We start from the raw sequence: 23,397 nt of genomic DNA on the forward strand, positions 1-23,397 counted from the left end.
GCTGGATCTGATTCGTATGATCATTTATAATGTTTTCTTGACTTCTTAAGCCTTTGCATATAAATCAAATGCTTTTCTATCATAGGCCTGATCCTATGCTAATTTTAGAAATCAATCCAATTGGGTTTGTGGCCAATTACCTGTGTCTAGCTCTGGGTTACTTTAGTAAATTTCTCTACTACAAGGCTCTAACTGGTTGGCCCTGAGAAAATTCACTTAAAAAAAAAAAATTATAGTCATATTCAGGTCACTGTGATATTACTAGATGGGATCCCCTCACCGGGCCAATTAATAATGCCTGCTCTGACTCTGGCCATATATTTGAGCCTTTTTCTATTACTCAAGCTCAATCAGAGCAACAAAAAAAGTTTCAGCAAAGGAGAAAGAAATCTCCCACAATTATGAGAAGGATTTATATAGATAACACCAGGCTATGGTAATTTAGGTTTAAAGTCTCCTCTGTGTTGGAAACAATTAAATCATACTAAGGATTATCAGTCTAATAACATTAGAAAACTGGGCTATGTGCCTTATAGACAGTGGTGCCAATGTATAATTTCCCTGAAAGATAAAGATTCGTACAGAATAGACTAAGTCAGACGACCTGGGATATACTGGGTTACATCTAATGGGAGTTCTTAAGTCTTACTTGTGACGTTACTAATACTGCTGGTTATGTTCTTTATATTTCACCTGTTTTACAAAATTGCTGTTTCTTACACTGCCAAATGTGTGACTGAGGCCTCTGATAGAATAATATATAGTTCCCTATGAGATCGATGATGATAACAATGTAACTCTAGATATGGGAAGAAACAACAAGAGGGAATGTTTTCCTGGACCAAGAGGCTAGTAGGACAGGTGGTCCAGAGAATTTTGGATACTGTTTTATGGCCTAGTCCAGTAACAGCACATTGAGTGGCCTGTCAACAAAATCTTTGCCAAACCTGAGAATGGACATTCTCAGCACCGTGGGATAAAATGGTCATGAAATGCCCCCCTCAAAATCATGGTCAAGTTTATGAGCAAAAAGGGGCTCTGCCAACTGAAGATTGACACTTGCCATCTACATCTACAGAGATTAAATCATGGCCACTGCAACTGCTGACTTTCAACAGCCCTGAAAGGAGTTCAGGGTGAAAATCAGGAATGAGGCACTCGGTGCTCTGAGAAAAACTGGCAGATAGTTAGATAGTTAGATAGTTCAGATAGTTAGATCTTTTCAGGAGATTTTATGAGTCCCAATTCTTGCATCTTCTCATACCTAGAGAAACACTGACATCATTAATGGTGACATCTGCTTTGGCTATTAACGAAAATTTTATAACTGAAAGCCAAAACAGAGTAGCTATGGTTCAGACATCCTGGGAAATAACCAGGTGTTACTATGGGTGTGATTTCAGATTAGATGTTGTATTGCTAAACACTTGAGTTTTCTGAGTCATGTCAGGCTTAGATGCCACCATTCTCCAAACAATGTCTGCTGGAAGCTAGTAACTTCTACCTTACTTTTTATAAAACTGGGCAACTGGCAACCTGACTAAAAGTCTCCCCGAAGTGTCAGGTCCAGACTGGGTTTCAGGCCTCTTCTTCTAAAAAGAAAGAGATTTATTTTGTCTACTAAAATTCCAGTTATCCCTCCTCCAGCTACTACTAATTGGGTATGTTACAACAAAATGTTAGACCAAGGGATTGAGATTTTGATCATACAAGGCTCAGATCTAGGACTTGGAACTCAGGAATACTTCCAATTCAGTGTCTCTTCTCCAAGCTGAGGCAGTCATATGCCCCATTTTGACAGGAAGTTATCACAGTCATAGTGATAACTTTAATCCCTAAATTAAAACCGAACAGGACTCTGTGGGGTGGTGACTCTGGAGTACAGATCTGCTGTACTGTAGGATACAGGCTTCATTCAGCCTCCTTGACCTTCCCTGAGTTCCAAAGGGTGGATTCAAATGATTGCTAATCAGGGAAGGAGGGAATACAGAAACAGAGGAGAAACAATCAAATGGTGGTACAGCCTCGAGACAGGGTCCTAGTTCCTACTCAAAGAAATATGCATAACAATGTCTATGAGTTCTTCTACAGAACTGGAGCCCCCACCCAAGTGGAGGATGGTGACTTCAGACCAAACACAAGGTTCCTGGAGCACACCTCTGTTGCTTCACCGCCAGCCAATCAAAAAAAAAAAAAAGTCACAGACCCTGCAGCCCTCACCCCAAATGTTGCCTCCTGTTTCTGGGGACCAGTGATGACCATCCTGTTAGGTCTCCTGTTTGGCCCCTGTCTATTTCATCTCTGAGAGGTGCCAACAGTTTAAACTAAATTGCTGTTATTACAAGGGTGAAAGCTGGTTTCAGATGTGGAACACCCCAGCTTAGATCAGGTAGAGAGAGACTTCTGCTCTGCCAGGCAGGCCTACGCCCAGGCACAGCAGGAAGAAGTTACAGAAGAAAGAGACCTCCGCCCCAATCCCAAGAAGCATCTTGAGTATGAAGTCTCTCAGGGGGGAGTTGTTAGGGGAAGCACACTGACTGAAACCGCCCACCCTGGCCAGGCACCATAGTAACCATTTGCATGAGTTGTTTTATGACAGGAGATCCTGATAAGGAATACGGAACTAATAAGCCACCACCAGCCAGGAGAGTTCGGGAAAGGTCCAGAGGAGACCCTGCCTGTCCCTCCACTTCCCAGAATCCCTCTCGCCAGCATCCATCTTGGCTGAGCGATGCGTGCGCCACCAGGAAAGACTCTGAGTTAGAATGATTGGCCAAAGCCACCCGGAAACTAATCCCATCACCATAAAACCCCAAACTGCAAGCCACGCGGCAGAGCAGTTCTCCTGGGTTCCCTTACCCTCCTGCTCTCCACCCGGGTGCCCTTTCCCAATAAAATCTCTTGCTTTGTCAGCACATGTGTCTCCTTGGACAATTCATTTCCGAGTGTTAGACAAGAGCCCAGTTTCGGGCCCTGGAAGGGGTCCCCCTTCCTGCAACAATTTTGGAATCTGAAACAATAAAGTCTGTCACTGTTTCCATTATTTCCCCATCTATTTGCCATGAAGTGATGGGACCAGATGCCACGATCTTAGTTTTCTGAATGTTGAGCTTTAAGCCAACTTTTTCACTCTCCTCTTTCACTTTCATCAAGAGGCTCTTTAGTTCTTCTTCACTTTCTGCCATAAGGGTGGTGTCATCTGCATATCTGAGCTTATTGATATTTCTCCCAGCAATCTTGATTCAGCTTGTGCTTCATCCAGCCCAGCATTTCTCATGATGTACTCTGCATGTAAGTTAAATAAGCAGGGGGACAATATACAGCCTTGACGTACTCCTTTCCTGATTTGGAACCAGTCTGTTGTTCTATGTCCAGTTCTAACTGTTGCTTCTTGACCTGCATACAGATTTCTCAGAAGGCAGGTCAGGTGGCCTGGTATTCCAGTCTCTTTCAGAATTTTCCACAATTTGCTGTAATCCACACAGTCAAAGGCTTTGGCATAATCAATAAAGCAGAAGTATATGTTTTTCTGGAACTCTCTTGCTTTTTTGATGATCCAGTGGATATTGGCAATTTGACCTCTGGTTCCTCTGCCTTTTCTAAATCCAGCTTGAACATCTGGAAGTTCACAGTTCAAGGACTGTTAAAGCCTGGCTTGGAGAAATTTGAGCATTACCTGGCTAGCGTGTGAGATGAGTGCAATTGTGCAATAGTTTGGGCATACTTTGGCATTGCCTTTCTTTGGGATTGGAATGAAAACTGACCTCCAGAACTGTGGCCACTGCTGAGTTTTCCAGATTTGCTGGGATATTGGGTGCAGTACTTTCATAACATCACTTTTTAGGATTTGAAATAGCTCAACTCAAATTCTATCACCTCTGCTAGCCACAGGATGAAAAAGCAAAAAGGTATGACACTGAAAGATGAACTCCCCAGGTTGGTAGGTGCCCAATATTCTACTGGAGATCAGTGGAGAAGTAACTCCAGAAAGAATGAAGGGATGGAGCCAAAGCATAAACAACACCCAGTTATGGATGTTATGGGTGATAGAAGTAAAGTCTGATGCTGTAAAGAGCAATATTGCATAGGAACCTAGACTGTTAGGTCCATGAATCAAGGCAAATTGGAAATGGTCAAACAGCAGATAGCAAGAATGGACAATGACATTTCAGGAATCAGTGAACTAAAATGGACGGGAATGGTCATCTGAACTTAACTCAGATGACCATTATATCTACTACTGTGGGCAAGAATCCCTTAGAAGAAATGAAGTAGCCATCATAGTAAACAAAAGACTCCAAAATGCAGTACTTGGATGCAATCTCAAAAATGATAGTATGATCTCTGTTTGTTTCCAAAGCAAACCATTCGATATGCCCTGACCAGTAATGCTGAAGCTGAATGGTTTTATGAAAACCTACAAGACCTTCTAGAACTAACACCAAAAAAAAAGATGTTGTTTTCATCATAGGGGACTGAAATGCAAAAGTAGGAAGTCAAGAGCCCCCTGGAGTAACAGGCAAATTTGGCCTTGGAGTACAGAATGAAGCAGGGCAAAGGCTAATAGAGTTTTGCCAAGAGAACACACTGGTCATAGCAAATACCTTCTTCCAACAACATAAGAGAAGATTCTAAACATGGACATCACCAGATGGTCAATACCGAAATCAGATTGATCATATTCTTTGCAACCAAAGATGGAGAAGCTCTATACAGTCAGCACAAACAAGACTGGGAGCTGACTGTGGGTCAGATCATGAACTCCTTATTGCCAAATTCAGACTTAAATTGAAGAAAGTAGGGAAAATCACTAGATCATTCAGGCATGACCTAAATCAAATCCCTTACGATGATACAGTGGAAGTGAGAAACAGATCTAAGGGCCTAGATCTGATAGACAGAGTGCCTAAAGAACTATGGACAGAGGTTCATGAGATTGTACAGAAGGCAGTGATCAAGACCATCCCCATGGAAAAGAAATGCAAAAAGGCAAATGGTTGTCTGACAAGGCCTTACAAATAGCTGAGTAAAGAAGAGAAGCAAAAGAGAAGGAGAAAAGGAAAGATATACCCATTTGAATGCAGAGTTCCAAAGAATAGCAAGGAGAGATAAGAAAGCCTTCCTCAGTGATCACTGCAAAGAAATAGAGGAAAACAATAGAATGAGAAAGACTAGATACCTCTTCAAGAAAATTAAAGATACCAAGGGAACATTTCTTACAAAGATGGGCACAATAAAGGACAGAAATGGTATGGACCTAACAGAAGCAGAAGATATTAAGGAGAGGTGGCAAGAATACACAGAACTATACAAAAAAGATCTTCACAACCCAGATAATCACGATGGTGTGATCACTCACCTACAGCCAGACATCCTGGAATGCAAAGTCAAGTGGGCCTTAGGAAGCATCACTCCCTTTTAAAACACTCCAAAACCTTCCCAGTAAAGTGAGATCAAATCCCAAACTCCTTAGCACCGACTGTGTGTTTTGGGGTTTCTTCCGGCACACGGATGCATGCTCAGTCTCTAAACTGTGTCTGACTCTTTGGGACCCCTGGATGGTAGGCCGCCAGACTCCTCTGTCCATGGGCTTTCTAGGCAAGAATACTGGAGTGGTTGCCATTTCCTCCTCCAGGGGATCTTCCCAACGGAGGGACTGAACCCGTGCCTCCTGCATTGCAGGCAGATTGTTTCTCACTGAGCCATGTGGGAAGCTGCTTTTCCTTACCCCAGGTCTTCACCCAGCTTCTTCCTGAGCTCCAAGGTGGCCCAAACAACCAGGGCACTCATGTCCACATTGCTCTCCAGCATGTTACCTTATATTGTGTTTTCCCACAATTCGTATTAGGGCTTATCTTTTTAAATTAACTCACTCGCACATCATTAGCTTCCTTTTATAAGAATGAGAAGCAAGGGACTTGTTCTCCTCACTGCCTTATCACTGGGGCTCAGAACAACAGGTTCTTATATCATAGGTCTTTAAATACTTGCTAACTAGATATCAGAGTAAAACTCCTTTAAGTAGTAAAATGGATATGAAGTGCCATCTTCTCATTAAATTCTAACAATGCTTTTAATTTCTAAGGAATAGCTAAATTTTTCTTATGCACTTGATGGAAGAAAATATCTAAAACATCAGACATCCCAATTATGAGTAAGCATCTGAGTCAGCATTCAAGACTCAAAAACTATATTAAAAATGTATAACTTGCTGCTCAATATGATTTTTAACAGTGAGATCAGAATTATATAAAAAGAAAAGGAAATACATACATATATACATATACATATACATATAGGCGTTAGAATTGCCTCCTAAAACAAATGCTTTGTTTTTCCCAAAATGAATGGAATAATTTCCCTGCCACCATACTTTAAACATGAAATGTATCTTGACTATGCCATTAGAGGAAATGCCATTTTACTTGAAAAATGCTGCCTAGATTTGAGGGCAGAAATAGATTTGTGCATCTTTTATTCATCTCTTTTATCATCTTCATATATTTTTTTTGAAAAATCAGTATCTGTTTCCAAAACTCTGTGTTCCAATGTGACTTAGTTATCAGTCAAGATATCCAGTATTTTTATTAAGCTATAACTTAATCTTTTCTTTTCTAATACAAGGAATTCTATCCACAATCTAATCCCACTCACATTTATTAGATCCCCCAATGTTTCCACTAAAATTACATATTCCTACAGTTCTAAGAAATATGCTATTACAAAAGGAGAAGCATCTTCATGAGAATATTATAATGCATGGATAGAGACCACCTCCTTCCTCACAGAGGGCACTGACCACTTCATGATTTATCCATTCCATTTGATGCCAAGAAATCATTACATAGTTTTATACTCTGATTATGTCTTCATTGGGTCAAGTATCTGATGATTTATACATTGTGTGCAATCAGATATCACTCTAGTTACAATAACTAGGATATTATATTTCTCTGGGGTCTGCACTCTGATTATTATTAGGACTTGGGTGTGGGCCCCAGGGCTTGTTTCCACAGGTGATAACCACACATCTGCAACAGTTGTTAGTATAGACCCAGCATTCTGTTCAAGGTGTTAATGCATATTTAGTTTCATTATTGAACATGCCAATTCCCAAAGGTGGACTTGCAGTGTAGTTGTTGTTTAGTCACTCAGTCAGGACCGACTCTTTGCCAACCCCTGTTAAGGAGCCTGCCAGGCTCCCCCGTCCATGGGATTTCCCAGGCAAGAATTGAGTAGGTTGCCATTTTCTTCTCCAGGAGATCTTCCCAACCCAGAGATAGAACCCAAGTCTCCTGTGTCTTCTACATTGGCAAGCAGGTTCTTTACCAATGAGCCTCCAGGGAAGCCCAGGACTTGCAGTAAATAATTAAAGCCATGCATCAAAGGATGAGATGGTTGGACTGCATCACTGACTCTATGGACATGAGTTTGAGCAAGTTCTGGGAGTTGGTGATGGACAGGAGGGCCCAGTGTGCTGTAGCCCATGGGGTTGCAGAGAGTCAGACATGACTGAGCGACTGAACTGAAGATAATGACTTTTGATCTCAGCACATGACCCAAACTTGTAAATGTGTTTGGCCTAGACTTTCCTAGAGGGAAAATTAAATGCTACAGTTTTGACTTGATTACTATCAATTTTTTTTTTTGGTGTATTTTTCCAGAACTGAACTCTGTGCACTTTTATAGTAATAATCAAATTATAATCTACACACTTTTTTTTCATTTTAGGATGCATTAAATTTAGCTTATTGAGGTGATATGGTAATTTTACTTGTGCATTACAAAATGGAGAATTTGTACTACCTAGGACAGAATGCAGACTGGGTACAAGAAGCAGCTGGCAGGCCAAACCGTGTTCCAGACAAGACAGGATAGGGTAATAAAACTGAACAGTGAAATAATCACCAATTACCAGGACAGAAGAGTAAGGATCCTACTAGTATAAACAAAAGCTAGAGGGGGAAAAAAAACTATATAAGAAGAGAATTTGGTTTCTTAGAATGCAAGGTTTAAGTGGATAATATACTGAAGTACTTGAGGAAGTGTGTGGTAGGAGGAACAGAGTTCCAGATACAAGAGAATGTCTGCTGAAATGAGTCACACATTTGAATTCAATTTGAATGAGTGAGGCTGCACCTTGAGAGGAGCAACCCTCTTATTCATCTTGTGCCATCAGTGCCTGGTGCTTCCGCGTTTACCGAAGGAACGAAAGAATGAATGGAGGAACACAAGGGAGTAGAAAACCAGACCCTTGTCAAGGACGAGAACTTTCAAACTTCTTTCAAAAGGGCATAACGATTATTATCAATATTTGTAGTATATAGTCAGACCAACCAGGATATCCAGTGCACTTCTATATACTGATAACAAACTATCCAAAAGAGAAATTAAGAAAACAATCCCATTTACAATTACATCAAAATGAGTAAGATAACCTAGGAATGAATTTAACCAAGGAGGTGAAAGACATAAACTTAAGACACTGGTGAAGGAAGTCTCTTATGATCAAAATCAATTGACTAAGGATCTGATTTATAGCTGCAAAATAATTTCTACCATATAATGTACTTTAATTACAAAATCATATCTCAAGCTACTGAGGTTCTGCTTATCTCAAGGGGAGAAAGGTTGTAAGACTCCAATACCTTGGTCACTGACTCATTAGAAAAAGACCCTGATGCTGGGAAAGGTTGAAGGCAGGAGGAGAAGGGGATGACAGAAGATGAGATGGTTGGATGGCATCACCGACTCAATGCACATGAGTTTGAGCAAACTCCATGAGATGGTGAAGGACAGGGAAGTCTGGCGTGCTGCAGTCCATGGGGTCGCAAAGAGTCAGACACAACTTAGTGACTGAACAACAACAAATACTGGGAGGTGGAAATCTTTTGGATCATCTCATAATTCTGCCTTCCTCAGAACCCTTCAATTCAACTCACTGAAATTAAAAGAAGTTACAGTATATATGTGTGTGTGTGTGTGTTTGTGTGTGTGTGTGTGTATATATATATATATATTTCTTTACTGTAAATAAACCTGTAGTTTAGATTCTATTATCTTTTGCCATAAATTAATATGAAAGTAAATATATAATCTTATTTTAGCAAAGTATTGTAACCATTATTCCCACATCCTTAAAGTGAACAATTTTCTTTTCATCTCTTTTTAGTTGCATGTCTGTTTTTGTCAGAAATATGCCGCACATTAATCAAGCATTAAGTGACTGAGATTTTATTGTGGTCTAAATAAGAGTAGAACAGTTGAAGGTGGAACTTGAGAAGTCACCATGAGATATTACTCAGGGTATTCATTCATTCTAGTTGCTGCAAATTCTTGGAACACAGAAAAAGACCAGCTCAGAAAGTCTGACTTGTGCCTCACTGTGAAGAGGTACACTTCACTAATGTCTCCATTTTGCATATCCAATACTTAACCTACAGTTCTATCATAATTGATCATGCATTTTCATACATAAGTATGCTCAAAGTTGAAATTACACTAATTCTAATCAATTTTTAAAAAATCTGGATGATTATTCAGAGCAAGACAATGTCTTTATATAAAGTGATGCAAATGTATAAAATTCTACCCTTATAGGCAATCTTAAGTTGAGTTACCAAAATAAAATATAACACACTTTCAATATCACTGTAAGAATTATTCAAAGTGATCTATGTTTATGTCAAGTTGGATTCATTCTTCTTTATCCTCAATTGTGTTTCTAACCTGATGTTTTCCTCCTATTTGTTGATTTTTGACCCAAGAAAGCAAATTAGTCACAATGGTTAATACATTTTCTTCTTCATTTCAGAATAAATTTAAAGTTTAAATAAGTCATCTTTCTTAGAGAACACTATCCAAGGTTATTAATAATACTTTAAAATTTGAGATCTTTTTTGGGTACCTATATGTGCTTTTCATCTCCATTAGATGAATTGTTTGAGTGGACTGAGATTGTGAGTAATCTGAGTACAAAATGCCAGTATTAAAAAGATTATAGTCAAGTAAGACAGTGCCTCTTTGGCGATGACATTGTTTTTTTTCTCTAGTTGCTGGGTGTCAAAGTCGCTCTGTGGGGTAAAGTCTGGATACTATTCCTCTGAGGCCAATGTGTTTGAGCATCAGCCAGCAGCAGTGTGATGCTATCGATCACGGCAGCCATCTCAGGGAGGGCTGAGAAAAGGCTGAGCTGAACAGTCAGCAAGACAGTGCAGGCAGGAGCATGCTATTTATGGGAGCGATCCATGAAGACATCACATTATTCCTCATGACACAGTTGAAGGTAAATACTTCTCCATTCAGTCTTATAGTCTTATAGCCTATGGGAGTCTTATAGTCCTCCCGTTATACTAGACGGTATTTGTTGTTGCAAATGCTGGCATTTAACCCAGACTTTTAAAATGCCTCTAATGTGCATGGGAAACCTCAGCATCTGATGACTCATAGTAAGAATGTCTGTGCCTCTCTCTTACACACTCATTGTTTGTCTTTTCTGTGATTTATTCAGACACAATGGACATGAGTTTGAGTAAACCCTGAGAGATAGTGAAGGACAGGCAAGCCTGGTGTCCATGGGGTTGAAAGAGTTGGACACAACTTAGCAACTGAACAAAAACAATGAACAACAACAGATTCAAATGCAAAAATAAAAATGATTTGAAAATATATTCCCACTGGCATCCATTAGTTCCTGGGTTCATCTTTTGAGAGCAGAAGCCCCTTGTCATGATTCTACTTTAGTCTGATGTTTATGGTAATGTACAATGCTATACAATGTATGATTACAGAATGTAACTATGAAACATAAATGTAAGATGCATTAGGTAAGACAGAAGAGTGAAAATTCAGTTTGTAAAGCAAGTAAAACTATGCTGACAAATATGTTTCATGAGTGATGCATAAATGAGATCTGCTTTTAACATCATCATTATCTTTAGAAAGTGGGAGCTCTGCTCATTCCTTAAAGATGACAAAGGTATCCATGGAGACCTGCCAATATCAGGATTCAGGTCTTACATTCTAGCCTCAGTGTTTTTAACAAATCATTGAGCATGGGGAAGGGGAAGTCAGTTAACCTTCCCTGGGTCTTTTCTTTTTCTGTTTGAATTCCTAAAGTATTTGGGATTGAAATACATGACTTCTAAGCTCTTATCTAACCTCTAAAATATCTTACGGCCCTAATATAAGACATTTTGACAGATATTATAATATCATTGAATACACCCTAAAGCACCTCTCAACACTGAACTGGGGATACCATCTAAGAAATGTGGGGACTAAGAAAAATATCGAGGTGCTTTCTCATTATTAGAGTGAGAAAGGGCTGGTCACTGATTCACATCTCTAATCTTTATCGCATATGTGTGTGCTGTGCTCACTCGTGTCTGATGCTTTGCGGCCGCATGGACTGTCCCCCACCAGGCTCCTCAGTCCATGGGATTCTCCAGGCAAGAATGCTGCAGTGGGTTGCCATTTCCTTCTTCAGGGGATCTTCCTGACCCAGGGATTGAACCTGCGGTTCTTATATTTCCAGCATTGGCAGATGGGTTCTTTACCTCTAGTACCATCTGGGAAGCACGATACATACACAGCATGTATGTATCTTACATACATATGTATCTTACATACATGCTGAATACATATCAGCATGTATTCTTATCATGTATAAGAATCCCATCATTCTTATATAAGTAGAACTTTAAAGACTCACAGATCTTCACCTTTGAATTGAAAGGCACTCTGTCCTCCTTCCCCCCTGTTCAGCCTAGACACTTGCCCTACACCATTGACACCTGATGAGAACCCATTTCTCACATATTCTCCATTAAAGTTCATTCAATGTTGTAATATCACACTTTCTATGAGCTAGACACTTTTCCGTGAATCACAGTCAAATGGCTTCATATAATTAATTTAACATTAATCTTACTTCTCAGACATTAATCCATACCACCACTCCCCCAAGTTTAAGGTAGTTGTCACATTTGGGACAAAAGAAATCTCTAGGATAGGGATACCTACCCCTTTAGCCTTTTCTAAATGCTTCTGCATCCGAATCAGTTGATCCTAGCTAATTATTCTGCTCTCATTAATAACACTCAGAAAAGAACAGGCTGTGCAATTTGCATTTTGACCACTGCAGCTTCCTGTGAGAGTATCTCCTCTGAGCTGCTTACTGCACATTTGTTAACACAAGCTAAGACTGCATTAGAAATTGTTGTCAATTATTTTTAAAAAGTATTGGCGTCTATTGAGTTTAAATGAAATAAGATCTTAGGAAATCCTGGAGCCTGAGTTCCTTTGTTTGACATATGAAACATAAGAAGACATTCTGTAATTTATCCTTACTAAATTATCATGCAGTTTGGATAAAAATTGCATATTTTTAATATTTTAGTAATTTTATTATATCACTTAATGCATTAACTAGACCTCCCATATATGTTAAACTAGAAAGAAGTTCTTAGTCTATGATTATCCAAGGCTGATAAAAATACTGAATAAAGTATAATCTGACCCTCACCACAGGCACAACCGATTGGATTTAGAAGAGTACTCATTGATGAAAACACCACATGTGCTATCTTCTAACCTGAACTGATTCAAATTCTAAGCAAAAAAATGACAAGGTTTTTTTTCTCCAGATACCTTGCTGAAATAAAGATGTGCTAGCTCTAACATTTTGATCAATTCCTGAAAGGAAGACCAAGATAATAACTTGCTGTTTAAATCTGCAATAATCCAGGATGGGAGACTTAACATTACTCTGTGATGGTATCAAGATTCAGAAAGACTGAGGGACATTCCCTACTTCTGGTGCCATAGAATTCTCCAACTGGGTAAGTAGAGAACAATTTAAAGTCAAAACCATTCATTCATGGTGCAAAGAAATCATCTACTACATTAAACATTTTTGGATCAAAAAAAAAAAAAAAAGATAGTGGCTGCTGCAGCTAACTTTGAGAAATCCTTGACATTTCAAAAACATTTTGTCTTTTTTTTTTTTTTAATGTACAGTTTCAAATGACAAGGTACTGATTCCTTAAAGCTGAATTTCTTAGGGTTATTTTTCATTTGCATAAATTTATCAAGCATAAATTACTCAGGGTTTCTGAAGAACATTCCAAATATATGTCTATTCATATGACTCATTATTTGTAAGAACGTGATTTTTTAAAAGTGCCATGCTTTTGCCCCTAACTCTGGGTATCATCCATTGTGCCATTTAAACTATTTTCTGGAACTTTTTCTATTTACTCACTTCCCAATCAAGTCTTCCTCTTTGTCTAGTTTACCTGGAACTCTGCAGTCACGGACCTATTTAAAATCAATGGGACTGCAAGAGAAGCTTACTAAAGAGAACCTACCAAATATTTTTACGCAGGTTTTTAAGATTTAAACTCAAACATCATCGGAAACTGCTGCCTCAGTTCCCTGGCTTCCTAAGATCTAACCCAAAGACAAACAGAATTCGTCATACCCCAGTTTAGTAGTGTGAAATGTCTTTCTTAAGTAAGGCTACAGTGCATATGCTGATACTGTGCTGTTGTGTTAGTCCCTAAATCCTGCCTGACTCTGTGACCCCATGGATTGTAGCCCACCAGGCTCCTCTGTCCATGGGATTTTCCAGGCAAGAACACTGGAGTGGGTTGCCATTTCCTAATCCAGGGGATCTTCCCAACCCAGGGATCCAACCCGGGGTTTCCTGCATTGCAAGCAGAGTCTTTAGCATCTGAGGCACCAGGGAAGCCCTGCATATGCTGATATAAGTAATCAGAAGATAATATGTAACCCTCCTGTTTCTGGATCAAAGTGAAGGAAAGGGAATCTAAGCGGTTTGAACAACTTATTAAGGCTCAAGCTGCATGAAGGAAACACCATTCACAGAGCATGCGCTCTGCACCCTCCGACCCTTGGGAAGGCCGAGCAGCTAAGAGCGGAGACGCTTACGTTCTTGGAAGGACGTGAAGAGCATCTGAAAGCGGCTGTTGCGGCTGCCCTCGTCGGCCCACATGCGGATGACCCCGAGGCCTGTGCGGAGCATCACGTCGTTGGCCACCGTGCTGCAGAACTTGGCTTTCAGGTCCTCCACCGAGCTGCTTCCGTCATACACCGCCACGAAGTTCCTCTTGCATTCGTTGGAATTCTGCATCTCATAGTCCAAGAACCGTAAGTAGATCTGTAAAACAACGAAGATGTGATAATTTCCCTGGAAAGAGGGAAGTAGCTCAGTAAGCACCGGCACTTCCTGTCTCTTTCTTAGTCTCACAAGACCAGCTTGATTGCACTCAATCTTATCATTTTTTGCCTGTGGATGGTAGAAAGTAAAGACGAATATCACGCAGATCAACTTGTGCTTAATACTTTTTTCAAATGCTATTAACCTTTCTTTTAGGTAAAAGTACCATTTCCCATCATTGAGTAATTTTACCCAGATAATCTTTATGTCTTCTCTTAATTTTTCTGGAGTCAGTTATTAGTTTTCATACTTACTGCTTTATTTTAATTAGCATAAATGTGTTTTAAATATTGCTGATATATTCTTTTTTTTTTTTTTTTTATTTGTTGGAGGCTAATTATTTACAACATTGCAGTGGTTTTTGTCATACATTGAAATGAATTAGCCATGGATTTACATAGAGTTCCATGACTTCAATTTACTTCCAAAAATGTGTGGAAATGCAACATTTATACTAATATCAAACAAAACCAGAAATGGCATCAAAAGATAGTCTCTGCTTTTACTTTTCTTAAATTATTTCACATAACTACACTGCTTAATTTTTAAGATAGAGTATATATTTTTAAAATACAGCTAAATCTGTGGTCATTCTAACCATAACATAGAGTCAAGCCATTTAGTTAAGTCCATGTAAATAAAAATTAAATTAACACTTAATGGGTAAAATGGACTGTACAACCTACTTTAGAGATTATTGTTAAATACTCCCCCAAACTCTATAAAGTGGCACATTTATTATTATATTCAGGAAATGCAGACTTGGATGATATAAATTGCAAAGTAGACACAGGGTCCCTCAAGCCAGTCTGTAGTCCTTTCACCATATTACACTGCTTCAGACATACTGTTTTAATAGCAACGGACATTACATGACTCGCTATGAATGTGTATTAAAAACTGAAAGCAATTAATTTAACCAATAATAAATATATAATGGACTACTACCCAGCCACAAAAAAGAATGAAATCCTGCCATTTGAATCAACATGGATGGACCCCAAAGGTATCATGCTGTATGAAGTTCGGTGGAGAAAGACAAACATTTCACACATATGTGGAATCTAAAAACCAAACCAAACACAGTTTAAAAAAGTCAATCTGTTAGAAAAAAACAAGATAAAACCAGAATAGTTGTTACCAAAGGGGAAGTGAGTTGAGGGTGGGCAAAATAGGTAAAGGGGGTCAACCATATGGTGATGGATGGTAACTCGTCTTGGGGCGGTGACGACCTTGCAGAGTATGTAGGTGGTGAATTATAGTGCTGTATGCAAGGAGATCCAACCAGTCCATCCTAAAGGAGATCCGTCCGGGGTGTTCACTGGAAGGACTGATGCTGAAGCTGAAACTCCAGTACTTTGGCCACCTCATGCGAAGAGTTGACTCATTGGAAAAGACCCTGATGCTGGGAGGGATTGGGGGCAGGAGGAGAAGGGGACGACAAAGGATGAGATGGCTGGATGGCATCACTGACTCGATGGGCATGAGTCTGAGTAAACTCCGGGAGTTGGTGATGGACAGGGAGGCCTGGCGTACTGTGCTTCATGGGGTTGCAAAGAGTCGGATATGACTGAGTGACCGAACTGAACTGAACTGATGCCTGTAACTCATGTAACAATAATATTTAAAAATGACTTCTTCCATTCTCCAACCACAGGGGCATTATTCTCCCTTTGTGTTACAATATTATTTTGGACAAATTTTAAGCTTTAGTTATAGGTCATATGTAACTTTTGTTGAACTGTGTGCTCCTAAAAAGCTGGGACACTGGTGTACTTATTTTATTTTCAGTGTTTGACCATGTGTTATGTATGTTAAGCACTCACCATAAAATTTAATGGATGTACATTTAATGACTGACTAAAATTTTGTTTTCTTTATTGACTTCATTTTTTTCAGCATCCATCACATATCTCTTGGGCACCTACCTATACACCAGACTTTGAGTGCTATAAATCATGATAATTGTATATAGAGAATAAATGACAGTTTATTATTTGTAGTAGAAAATGGTATGCAATAATTCTCAAGACAAGTTATTTATAATATAACTCTAAATTATAACATAAAAGCATATATGTAGTGCGATGCAGACTTATAAGGAACTGACTGAGTAAAATGTGAATCTTAAGTCAGGAAATCTTCATATAGTTCTCAGCAGGAAGAACAAAACAGAAAAATAGGGAGAAATAGGCAAAATAGAGACACAATGGGAAGCACCATAGTTTTATTATGCTTTGTATGGTGAGAAGGTTTTCATGTATATGCGATTTGTAAAATTTCAGTTGGAAACCATACCAAAATTCCCAAATACTTTGATGCTGATTTTAAATTAACTGACGTTTTTGTTGTTGTTTAGTTGCTCAGTCATGTCCAACTCTCTGCAAGCCCATGGACTGTAGCCCACCAGGCTCCTCTGTCCTTGGGATTTCCCAGGCAAGAATACTGGAGTCATTCCCTTGATCCCTTCCTGACCCAGCGATCAAGCCTGTGTCTCCTGAATTGGCAGGAGGATTCTTTACCACTGAGCCATCATTACTACAGCCTTATAAAACCTATAGCCTAAGAAAACCTCCTGTTTATCATTACCAGATTATTGCTTTATTTTATTCTTTTAACAGTTCAAATATTACTCATGTAATATTTTAGATCTTAGATCTACTCTCCATCTTATCTTAGATCTACTCTTCCCAATCAAATATTGCATTTCAGAAAATTACCCAAACAATTCTATCGTCCATCATAAGAAGGTATATCTGAAAATGTTAAATCTTCCAAGTTTCTACTAACTACTTTGCTTTTCAAAATTTCACATGGATTTGTACAAAGGAATTGTATCTGTCATTCAGATGATCTCCAGGGAATTGTATGTGTCATTCAGATGATCTTTGCCAGGAAGTGAAGGAGACAAAATAGCTTACTTAAGGAAAATAAATCAATATGAGAACCTTAAACAGGATTAAAATCCTGAACTCTTATTTTAAAGATCTTTTCATTAGGCCCATCCTGATTAAAAGTAAACAAATTGTAAACTGTATGAAAATACAAATAACTATAAACTCTATGTATTCTTGAAAAGTAGAAGAACTTAAATGCAACAAAAATCAAATATATATTTATATTCTCAAGTAGTACACAATGATTCCAACATATTTAATTAGCCCTCAAAGTAATATGCAGTTAGAATTGTAAACACACATAGCTCCTAACAGGAGAAGACACTCAGCAGAGTCGCAGAAAATCCCTCCCTCCAGCGTCCTTGCAAAGTTACAAGAAACAAACACGATGCCCACAGAAAGAAAAATAACTAGAGGGATTGTTCAACTAATTCAAGAAAAAAGATTTTTGATTGTGTAATATTTTCAGGTTGATTCAGGGGTGAATATGTCTGGACAGTTATTTCAGGTTTCTTTCTGACTCTAAAGAAACACAACTTAAAATGCTAAATTTTTGCATCGTATACTGACAATAACTCAACACTGTGCAAAGGCATTATCTCACTCAAATCTCTCCGACAGCGATGCACACTATTATCACAACTATTTTAAAATAAGATGATGTTTGAAAAAGCAAAGTGATGTTCTTAAGGCAACACAGGACCTTAAGTAATAGATCAGTATTCAACTTAGTTCTGCCTGACACTTGTCTCCTTGGTGTCAAACTTCACAGATTCAGATAAATTTTTTGAAAATTTTCAGACTGACAGTCCAGAAAGAAAGTTATAGTCCTAAACAAGAACAAACTACAACAAAATTGACAAGTAAGCCAGCAAAACAAACCCATTTATATTTTTCTAAAGGGACTAAGAAACATACTGATGGCTGACATATTAATGAAATTCACAGAAAATAAATGTGTCCCTCTGAAATAAATGGCTGTTTTAAATTTTCTTCAAAAATAAGATTATTTTATGAAAGAACACTGATATAGTTAAAAAGGCGATTTGCATATTTGGCCCTTGTTTTTTCATTTGACATTTTCCATGGGAGGTGAATGGTGGGCACTCTTACAAGAACCGGCACGGCTGAAGTGGAAGAACCTTCTATATTTAAAGACCATTCTTATTAGAGCTATTTCAAATCCTAAAAGATGATACTGTGAAAGTGCTGCACTCAATATGCCAGGAAATTTGAAAAACTCAGTAGTGGTCATAGGACTGGAAAAGGTCAGTAGTAGAGCTAGTAGTAAAGCTAGTAAAGCTCAAAATTCTCCAAGCCAGGCTTCAACAGAATGTGAACCGCGAACTTCCAGATATTCAAGCTGGATTTGGAAAAGGCAGAGGAACCAGAGGTCAAATTGCCAACATCCACTGGATCATCAAAAAAGGAAGAGAGTTTCAGAAAAACATCTACTTCTGCTTTATTGACTATGCCAAAGTCTTTGACTGTGTGGATCACAACAAACTGTGGAAAATTCTTCAAGAGATGGAAATACCAGACCACCTGACCTGCCCTCTGAGAAGTCTGTATGCAGGTCAAGTAGCAACAGAACTGGACATGGAACAGCAGACTGGTTCCAAATAGGGAAAGGAGTGCGTCAGGGCTGTATATTGTCACCCTGCTTATTTAACTTATATGCAGAGTTTGTCACGCAAAATGCCAGGCTGGATGAAACACAAGCTGGAATCAAGATTGCTGGGAGAAATATTAATAACCACAGATATGCAAATGACACCACCCTATGGCAGAAAGCGAAGAACTACTAAAGAGTCTCTAGATGAAAGTGAAAGAGGAGAGTGAAAAAGTTGGCTTAAAGCTTAACATTCAGAAAACTAAGATCATGGCATCTGATCCCATCACTTCATGGCAAATAGATGGGGAAACAATGGAAACAGTGAGAAACTTTATTATTATTATTATTATTTTGGCTCCAAAATCACTGCAGATGGTGACTGCAGCCATGAAATTAAAAGACGCTTGCTCCTTGGAAGAAAAGTTATGAGCAACCTAGACAACATATTAAGAAGCAGAGACATTACTTTGCCAACAAAGGTCTGTCTAGTCAAAGCTTTGGTTTTTCCAGTAGTCATGTATGAATACGAGAGCTGGACTATAAAGAAAGCTGAGCTCAGAAGAATGGATGCTTTTGAACTGTGGTGTTGGAGCAGACTCTTGAGAGTCCCTTGGATTGCAGGGAGATCCAACCAGTCCATCCTAAAGGAAATCAGTCCTGAATAGTCATTGAAAGGACTGATGCTGAAGCTGAAACTCCAATACTTTGGCCACCTGATGCAAAGAACTGACTCACTAGAAAAGACCCTGATGCTGGGAAAGATTGAAGGCAGGAGGAGAAGGGGGCAACAGAGGATGAGATGGTTGGATGGCATGACTGACTCAATGGACATGAGTTTGAGTAAACTCTGGGAGTTGGTGATGGACAGGGAGGCCTGGTGTGCTGCAGTCCATGGGGTCGCAAAGAGTCAGACATGACCAAGCAACTAATCTAAACTTACTAGAATACTATCCATTTAACAATTACTGGATATTAGTCACTGGATATTATATATTCACTTCTGAAGCATTCAATCATTTTAAAACTTTTAAAAATAGTTTTAAAAAATAAATGAAAATATTCCAGTGATAATTAGCTTTACTGAGTACAGAGCTGTTACTGCACAAACCAAATCCATTAACCAAACCAGTGATCAAATTTTCCCACTCTAGCTATAGTATATACCATTAAAAAACCCTCCCTACATTAGGATTTAAATGATATTTTGTCAGCTTAAAGCTCATGTCATAATATCACTAAGGGGGGAAATGCCATGTGCCAGTGTTTTTACTTAAGGTCAAAAACTATAGAAAGCTTGTTCGCTGAAAAAGAGAAAGTGATAAACAGAATCATATATAACTTCAGTAAAATAGTCAGATTACAATCTTGTCTCAGTGCATCATTTTGGTGCATTCTTCTTTCTAATCAATCACAAAGAGTTTGAGCTGACAAAATGATTTATGGAAAAGGACGTGGGAGGCTTCAAAACATATAAGTAATTTCTAGTAATGTCTGTCTTCCAAGTCACACTAATAGGAGAGTAGAATCCCTTTTGCATATTTAAACCAAGGATATCTGGCTAACAATTTACTAAGCTAATTTACTTGCAAACATTTAATACCAACCATTCAACCTGCTTCCATCGTCTGTCTCCCAATGATGTGTGAAAAACAAACACTGTTTGGGGTCATTTTTAAGACTTGCCAGAACAGTTTTCTCCATGATAAATACAAATTAAATACACAACGGTCTGAGAAACACTGACCACAGTGTCAATATTACTTTACACTTTGACAGATAAAGCTACATTCTAAAAAGCGTGTTGCCCAGGACTTCTGTGGTTACTGGACTTGCAGGGCCTTCTAATTTTAAGTAGTATAGCCCATGAATTTGGAGGAGAGCAGAGTGCACTTTATTCAGAGGAGAAAACCAGAACATCATACTGTGTTCTGAAGTGTTGGAAAAACACACACTCCACACAACAAACCCAGATAAAACAACATTAACGTGATTTTCTGCCCTGCACAGACAAGCATCTCCGTAACTTTCCAAAATCTGATGCTACAAACTGAGATTTCATTTAAAAACAAAGTTGAACCATAACACTGTCATAGGTAGTTCTCTAGTCAGTTAAATTTTTCATGTTGTTTATCCAATTTTTATTTTCATTTTTGGAGATAATAAGGGCAGGCTCAGTCTTTAGAGCCCCTAATCTTACCATTGTCATCAATTTTTGCTGCTACCCTTTGCTTAGGCACTCATTTTCTCCTTGCTCCCATAACAAATCCCCACAAACTGAGCAGCTTTAAGCAATGTTGTTATGTGGTTGTGCTCAGTCGTTCAGTCATGTCTGACTCTTTGTGACCCCATGGATTATAACCTGCCAGGCTCCTCTGTCCATGGGATTCTCTAGGTAAGAATACTGGAGTGGGTTACCATTTCCTTCTCCAGGGGATCTTCCCAACCCAGGGATCGAACCCACGTGTCTTGCATCTCCTGCATTGGCTGGTGGATTCTTTACCACTGCCCCCCGCCCAGGGAAGTCTGCTTTAAATAATGCCCATGTATTATCTCCAAGTTCTGTAGGTCAGAAGTTTGGTGAGCTGCGCTGTGTTCTTTGCTAAGGTCACATGAGTCTGAAAACTCAACTTCACTATAAAATATTAATTTATTGTATTTGTCAATTTGTTCTTTTTTGTCTTAATATTATTCACAACATTTTGAATTAAGTAATATTTAAAAAATTATTTTGAAGCTTTAAATGATGGAGAGTTAATAAAAGTTACAGTTTTACTCTCCCCAAACCTTAATTATTAAATAAATAATCTTAAATTTATATACTTTTATAAGTCTTTTGACTTTTTAATTTTCCTATCTTAACAAATTTGTTGATTTCCCCAAACACTGTGGTTTTGTGACATCACACTGGATTGGGGGTAAAGAGAGTGACTTGCTTCAATCCTTCTACTAACTAATCAAATATTTGAGCAGTTACTTATCATAGATTCATCAGGTTTTGGTCTTAAAAGGAATTTAGTATTATCTATGCCAGAAAATAACTTGACTTTTTAATTATTATATAAAATCCCAGCCAAACTTTAGTTGGATTCCTCCCGTGAATTCTCATTTGATCCTTGGGCATCTCCATTATGAAAATAAAAAACAAAAACCTTCTTTATAATGAATATTTCTCCAGATCCAAGCATTTAAATAAATTGCAGTACTTAAAAAACGTGAATTAAGTCTTATTCTCTTAATTCTATTTCCTGACAGTTCTTCAAATGTTTATAGATTGTCACTATGTCCTTTCATATATATATATATATATATATATATCAGTTTATTTTTTCCATGAGTGTTAATTGAATGATAGATTTTTCCTGGCACTGGGTACCTACAGAGAAGGGCCTTCCCAGATGGCACTAGTGATCAAGAACCCACCTGCTAATGCAGGTAGACGTAAGGCACACAGGTCCCATCCCTGGGTCGGAAAGATGCCCTGGAGAAGGGCACAGCCACCCACTCCAGTGTTCTTGCCTGGAGAATCCCATGGACAGAGGAGCCTGGCAGGCTGCAGTCCATAGGGACTGAAGTGACACGACTGAAGTGACTTCACACACACACACACACACACACACACGTACGCACGAACCTAGAGGGAAATAAGCTCCAACCTTCAGGAAATTAACATTGTTACCATAATTGGCTCATCCAATATCCTTCTCTAGTGGTTCTTTACTGAACCAGACCCAGAACTAGACACCATTAATATGCTCCCATCTCACTTTCTCGAGAATCTATATGAAAGCCAAAGAGTTGCTTACAGAAGCATATTTCAACATCTCATTGTTAACCAGCTTCACTATCCTGACTCTGCTTATTCATCTGTTAGACACACTTATCAGTAATGGATTTCCAACTTTCTTTCAGGCTCTGGTATTCCAATTTCTAAGAAATCTGGGTTAATCGCATTCTAATTAAAGGCAATCATCTGTATTACAATTCTCAAACAAAGGTGATATCAGATAGTGTATTTTCTATTTATGAAAGGGCTGAGAAGCAACATACACTTGATGTAAATTTTAATGGAACCCCAGTAAGCTATTTAGCACTTTCAATGTGGCAATCACCAGCTATCATTCACATATTCACAGGAGCCATTTCAAGTTTAACTTGTGCTTTGATAGTCTGTTCTCCTAGGCTGCGAGGACGTCCGTATAAATAGAAAGCCCAAGTAAAGTGTCATCTCCACTTCTTGCTTTTTTCAACAGTTATTCAAAGCCGCTTCCTATTCCCTAACCTTTAATTTAACAGAGAAGGGCTGTCACAATAGAGTCATCTTTGTCCAGCTCTGCAGGCGGCTTCCTCTTTGGGTCACAGAATGCCAGATTCTGTAATAGGCAGGTACACCTGGCATTGTTCTGGGACTGTACAAAAGATGGTCTATTTACCAGCTGGAAGGAAACGGTGTGGGTTCGCACTTTCATTGACACCCTCTCTTTGACACTGTGGTGACAGAGATGCCAGTTATGACCATGAGGTGGGGCTCAGATACTTCCTGTTGAAAAAAAAAAAATCTAAAATACCTTTCACTCATAGAGTTGAAGGAAAATGAATAGCACATGTGAATCCACAAATTATGTAAGAACATAATAAACTGCAAT

At 38.7% G+C, this 23,397-nt stretch overlaps 1 protein-coding gene across 7 annotated transcripts in view; it reads right to left on the reverse strand.

Moving 5' to 3' along the window:
* Positions 1-23,397, reverse strand: part of NETO1 (neuropilin and tolloid like 1) — a 126,237-nt gene that overhangs the window by 42,261 nt on the left and 60,579 nt on the right. For 6 of the 7 annotated variants that reach the window (XM_020886975.2, XM_070452963.1, XM_020886976.2 and 3 more), the window contains exon 7: positions 13,954-14,182. In XM_020886975.2, coding sequence (XP_020742634.1) covers positions 13,954-14,182 — 229 coding nt within the window. Of the gene's footprint in view, positions 1-13,953; positions 14,183-23,397 lie in introns of those variants that run through there. The other variant, XM_020886979.2, reaches the window with a different exon arrangement.

The sequence above is a fragment of the Odocoileus virginianus genome, chromosome 22, assembly GCF_023699985.2.
Source record: "Odocoileus virginianus isolate 20LAN1187 ecotype Illinois chromosome 22, Ovbor_1.2, whole genome shotgun sequence".
Classification (NCBI taxonomy): Eukaryota; Metazoa; Chordata; class Mammalia; order Artiodactyla; family Cervidae; genus Odocoileus; species Odocoileus virginianus.